This window comes from Nestor notabilis, unplaced genomic scaffold, assembly GCF_000696875.1.
Source record: "Nestor notabilis isolate BGI_N333 unplaced genomic scaffold, ASM69687v1 scaffold284, whole genome shotgun sequence".
NCBI lineage: Eukaryota > Metazoa > Chordata > Aves > Psittaciformes > Psittacidae > Nestor > Nestor notabilis.
The window spans coordinates 15715-21667 of record NW_009924929.1 but is presented as its reverse complement, the minus strand read 5'-3'; the positions used below and the strand labels follow the sequence as shown (position 1 = coordinate 21667).

Sequence of the window (5953 nt, the reverse complement as noted above, 5' to 3'; positions counted from 1 at the left end):
CTTCCGATGAGATTTTTCCTCTACTTGGGATTTACTTGCTGTTGAAGACTTTTCAGATTGTCTAACTTAATGAAATATACATGAATCTGATGGAAGGAAGATAGTTCCACTTGATGAAAAGCCTGACTTATGAAAGATAAAGATCTAGGCCATTCTGTTCACTAGGGATCTATAAATGCGTGTCTTTAATCCAAAAGCTATGATTAACTATTCACTTATGTTGCCATAGGAATGTAGATAGCATTAAAACTTCTTTTCTAACTTGAAACCTAAGTTATTTAGACCTTTTTCAGAGAGTAAGAAAAAGTCTTGTATAAGCATTGTATCACTCTGCTAATAAAACATTCTCACTGCCATTCAATTAGTCATTGCTGAGGACCTGATCCTGCAATTTAATCTGTTTAAACCCCACTACCTTTATTCATAATACAGACATAAATCTGAGCATGAATGCCAGCCATGGAAAAGATTATCTAACTAAATTAAATCTGCTGAACAATAATGAGAACTGAACAAAAATGAGAAAGGACAAAATAATTTTAAGAAATCTCTTTCAGTTTAAGTCAGTTTTATTAACCTATGAAACTCCTTTATAGTGCTTCTACTTTTTCTCAGCTGTTCTAGCATGTTAGGTTTTGTCTTTCAGGCAGAGCTGAAAGAGTTACATTGCTTAGAGAAATTATTTTTTGTTCCCTGGGCTGACATTTCAAGTTTAAAACAGGAGGGATTATAGATCTTTGCCATTCCACTCTCACTGTTTTGCCTGTCTGTTGAATTTAATCTTCACACAGTTCTGGTTGTGTAGCCCAAAAGCAACTGCTAATAGACACTTGAACAAGAATCAAGGGGGCCCAGCTGTGTTGACTGTAATTGATTTTGTTAGTTTCAGTTAACAGAACCCAGTGCCCTGTAAAGGTATTAACATCAACCATGGCATTAGGGTTTATGAATTACTGGGAATGTTTTCCAGGCTCTGGGAGTTTGCAGTGAAACGCTAAAGGTGACAAATCTGTCTCTTGACATGTTTCTAGCTTCATCTCTAACATCCATGGTTATGTCTGCTGACCACCTGGGCCTGACATTTAGCCTCAGCCTCATCCGAAGTGAGCCAACATACAACCAGCCAGTACAGCAGTGGAGCTTTGTTTCAGATTTTGCGGTAAAACCTCAGCCTTCACTCAGCCTTCTGTTGCCCCAGCCTATTAGGATGTTGGCGGAACAGCTCTATCTCTCTCTCTCTTCAGGTTCGAGACTATTCTGGAACATACACTGTGAAGCTGATAGCTTGTACCACGGCTTCACATCAGGAGTACAGCCTACCAGTGATCTGCAGCCCTAGAGAGCCGATCATATTTGATCTGGATATCCGATTCCAGCAGGTACCACCCCAGTGATACCTTTGTCATGTTTTCTTTTCAGTTTGATTCCCAAATTGCCTTTGTGACTTTGTAATAATAGTGCTAGAAATGGAATTTACTTGCTTATAAGCAAACTGATTCCTAAATTGGTGGGACAGCACATACTCCTCTCCTGCCATTTAACCAGTTCTACCCAACTGGGAAAGGCTAATATATTAGCCCATAGGAAGCTCATTGACATTAGTTTGCAGGATAGCTACTGTGATATGAAGTAAACTTTGGGAATTCTTTATTTATCTCTTGGCTTTGGTATGAAATAGTTTTATCAGATAATTGGGAAAATATAAAACTATTATCAGAAGGTTTTCATCTGACACAAAGATCAGAGCTAGGTCTCTGATATTAAAAGATGAATCTCCAGAGCATTCATTCAGTCCTAAGGTAGGCCTTCTTCACTGACAACAGAGGAAGTATAGGTGCCCAGCACTGGTCTCAGAAGTGGCACAAATCCCACACATAGCAATATGGATCATATGGCAACATGGGAACAGGCAATCAACATATTTCATGAAGCCCAGCTGTAAAGTTCTGTAGCTGAAAATAAAATATGGAGAAATTGATCCTGCTGTAGAAATTATTGACTGAAAAAAATGTGGGGGTTAATGTTGGTTAACAGAACATAAACTGCCACTGTATAGTGTTATCAATAGAGTTACTGTGATCTTGGGATATGTAAGGGGGAAGTTATTTCTGTTTTTTGGAGCCAATACAACTAACACTGGAACAGCGTGGCTGTGCTTTCATGCTCATTAATAGTATAGATATATGTTATTAAATCATCTTACAGTGCAAATCTGATCCAGATCAGTCAGGGATACACAATCACCAGAGTACACAAGGGAATGTATGCAGTCTTTATGCTCTTATCTGGCATTATTCCAGGTATGGAAGAACAGATGATTCCCAATATGGCATTAAGTCCTCATGAAGCAGAGAGATGATGCATGATGTGACATGAAACCTGCCCTCTCAGAGCTAACCAGCAAAACATTTTGAAAGAGTTTACATGGAGGGGATGAGGGGATTTAAACTAGTTCAGCACTTCAGCTTTTCTCTGGCATTTCTAATCTGCTTCTAGGAACTCTAGTTTACAGCAATGCTAAACCACAGCTTTTGTCTGGTCCTAGTATAAACAAGATGACGTTGACAATTCAAAGAAAATTCAGAACAGCTGAAAAAATCGTTGCAAGATGGGTGAAGTAGGAGAGACCTAACTTTTACCTGGAAGAAGCCTAATGGCTAAGAAGCTGTGGGACTGTAATCCAATAGCCTGAACCCCAGACATTTAGAAGGAAGTATTTGAAGAGAATGGAAATGATATTTTTTTTAACCATTCTTTCTGTGAAAAGACTATGGGGGTAGGGCTCCTCCTTCTAAAGAGTAGCAATGGGTTTATAAAAATATTTCAGCTATTCATTCTTCTTGCCAAATCCTGTTGCTTTGATAGTTTGGGGACTCTATTGTGAAAAAGAGATTTGAAGAATAAACATGTCAGATGTTTAACTTGCAGAAGTAGTTTCTGTTGATATTGTTATATCTTATTCCATCAACCCCTTGTCCATGAGCCAGCAATAATGTTTTTTTTACTGTTTTCCTTCCTTCCTTTCCACACACATATACATATATATTCATAAATACCATGTGTATGTTAGCATTTTTTTATTTGTTTAGCAGCCTCTTGTACTTTTTTATTTTTTTGGAATGTGTGTGTCTTCCACACTGTTTCCTTGGGTACACTGCATCATTTGGAACTTTGTTCTCTTCCCAATTCTTCTTTCCCTTTTGTTATGCCATATCCCTGTATAGTTTGCCTTCTAATTTGCTATATGGCCCAATGAGAACCTGCTGATGATAGTATTGATTTATTTTATTCTTGTAATGTAATCAAGGAAGAACCATAGATAACTGTGTCAAATGTGTAAAGATAAATAGTAGCATAAAAAGGTGTTCAAATGGTTTGGTGCATTTTCAGATGCATGGTCTGATATTCCTGCAGCACACCAGAAGAACTTATACTTGCAAATAAATCCTTAGCAACATGTACTTTCAAATAGTTGGCAGAGGATCAGAAGCAGAGGTGGGACTTGGGTGTAAGAATGAAATGGGGTAGAGAAAACAGGCTGTGATGAGTCACAGGCAGGCAAGTTATGGAGGGAAATATTTTCCTGATGTTACCCCCACACATAAGTTACCTTAGGCACTATCTTGGCTGGGATTTGGAAAAATGTGGTGGGAAGAAACAGACCTAGAATCCTATCAAATATCACAGAGGCAGATAACCCAAACATTGTATTCATGTAAAATGTATAGCGATATATGTCTAGTACAAAGAAATCTTTTTGGTTAAAGTATCATATTGCATGTAGATGTGGGGAGCTGATAAATGTACATTAAGAGAAGATCATACTGTGTTTTGAAAGTCATTAAAGAATACTTGTTGAAGAGCCTTATGCTGTTGTGTTTTAGGTCAGTGACCCAGTGGCCGCTGAGTTCAGCTTGAACACCCAGATGTTCCTTCTCTCCAAAAAGACACTGTGGCTGTCTGATGGCTCAATGGGCTTTGGGCAAGAAAGTGATGTTGCTTTCTCAGAAGGTATAATTATGCACAGATCATATACCTTTCATATGTGTTCCACACTATCAGGATCCTGTTTCAGTAAAAACAAGATAGGAGTAAGGATTTGGGCTTGCTGCTAGTATTTGTTTGCATTTGCCTTTCCTACCAGGCAGTTTACATTACAGCTGTTAGCCAAACTGCACTGAAACTGTTATGTCTGAGGGTTACAGTACTGGTGCCACTTCTCATAAACTGAGCACTTTATAAACATTGTCTGACATGAAGAACACTACTAGTTGATAAATGAATATTACACAGGTTGGGTTTTTTTGTGGGTGAGTGTACTGGGTCTGGCTGGGATGGAGTTAACTTTCTTAATAGTAGCCACTATGGTGCTGCACTTTGCATCTGTTTCTGGAACAGCATTGATAACATGCAAGTGTTTTGGCTACTACTGAACAGAGCTTGTACAGCATCAAGGCTTTCTCCATTCTTCCTGTCCTCCACTGAATAGGGTGGGGGTGGGAAGATTGATGTAACTGATACATTTGTCAGTGGATCTACTTCATTTCTTTGCTTTCCCCCTGTGCCTCTTTTGCCTGTTTATTACTGTGCCAGCACCTTGAATACATGACTGTCTTTTGTGATGTATTTGCACAGACTCTTGAACAGCAGGTACCTGGTTTTCCTTTCTCAAAGTGCACAGTTACTCCAAATTGTTGTAAAAGCAACGCAGCATTTCTTCTTTCCTACTCCATATTTTCAACCTTCTTAACTACTTTCTGTCATATGTATCTGACCACTGCACACAGTATACTTTTCTTGCATGCATAGCAATGGCCCAGGTTATTTGTACAGTTCTGGCAAGCATGCCGTATCTTAAACATTATTAGACAGCTGAAAAGCAATTGCACAGTAAGGAGCTAAGTCTCAGAAAATGTCTGTGTGACTTTTTGTAATGTTTGTTTCACTTCTACAGTCTGACCAAGTATGAGTAAACTTATGCAACCTGAACAGGATTCTACTGACATCAACAATGACATCTCTTTAAGAAGTGCATTGTCAGGAGGCCAAAACCTACACTCTGGTCTGGTGCAGAGGAATTTCTTTAAGTCACTTTTTGAATGAAGAACCCAGTATAGCCCAGAATCAAAACAGACCCTGAGCTGGCTCAGATTATAGCAATAGCAAGTGACCTCCTACTGCTATTTTATGGCTCAGAGTACATGGAAGAGCATGGTCTCTGATCATGACCTTTGAAAACCCCCTACAGAGGAAGCTGGGTAGCCAGGTGTCTTTGAATAATGTCACATTACACTGCACTAAGTTTCTTGACTAGGCTTATTAGCTTAGCCTCAGTACTGTGCTAAATGTTCCAGTGTAACAGAATGTGAACTGTGTGCACTGTTCACAGGTGATATCATATACGGCCGGGTGATGGTGGATCCAGTGCAGAATTTGGGTGATTCCTTCTACTGTAGCATCGAGAAGGTTTTCCTGTGCACAGGAGCTGATGGATACGTACCCAAATATAATCCATCCAACACTGAATATGGGTGCCTTGCTGATTCTCCATCCCTTTTGTACAGGTTTAAGATTGTGGTAAGTGTTCATATTCTGGCAGGATGCACATACATATTTTTAATTTTTTTTTTTTTCTAACTTATTTTTTATCCAAAACCGACTGTTATTTAAAATGTTCTCCATGGCATCAGGATAACATGGATAACATGAACTGATGGAGTATCTTGCCTTTCTCCCTCCTGGTTCTATTCTTTATCTTTCTGGGGACTCTCATCATTTAGAGTTTGACCTAAGTTAGAATCCCAAGATAGCTTTTTCTCTGTATTGTCTATACCTATTGACCATAGAGGGAGTCTTAGGAGACATGCAAGTTGAGGATTGGAAATATTTTATCTTTAGCCATGAAAAATTTAGTGTTTAATTTAAAGTTAGTGATCCAATTTGCCTCTGTAAT

General features: G+C 38.8%; 1 protein-coding gene across 1 annotated transcript in view; it reads left to right on the top strand.

Annotated features, from left to right (window-relative positions):
* The window catches only part of FREM2 (FRAS1 related extracellular matrix protein 2), a gene marked incomplete at its 5' end in the record, with an annotated part of 119544 nt that overhangs the window by 110707 nt on the left and 2884 nt on the right, over positions 1 to 5953 (top strand). The window contains 4 exons of the mRNA XM_010012795.1: positions 1032 to 1159; positions 1245 to 1379; positions 3885 to 4011; positions 5390 to 5577. Coding sequence (XP_010011097.1) covers positions 1032 to 1159; positions 1245 to 1379; positions 3885 to 4011; positions 5390 to 5577 — 578 coding nt within the window. The remainder of the gene's footprint in view (positions 1 to 1031; positions 1160 to 1244; positions 1380 to 3884; positions 4012 to 5389; positions 5578 to 5953) is intronic.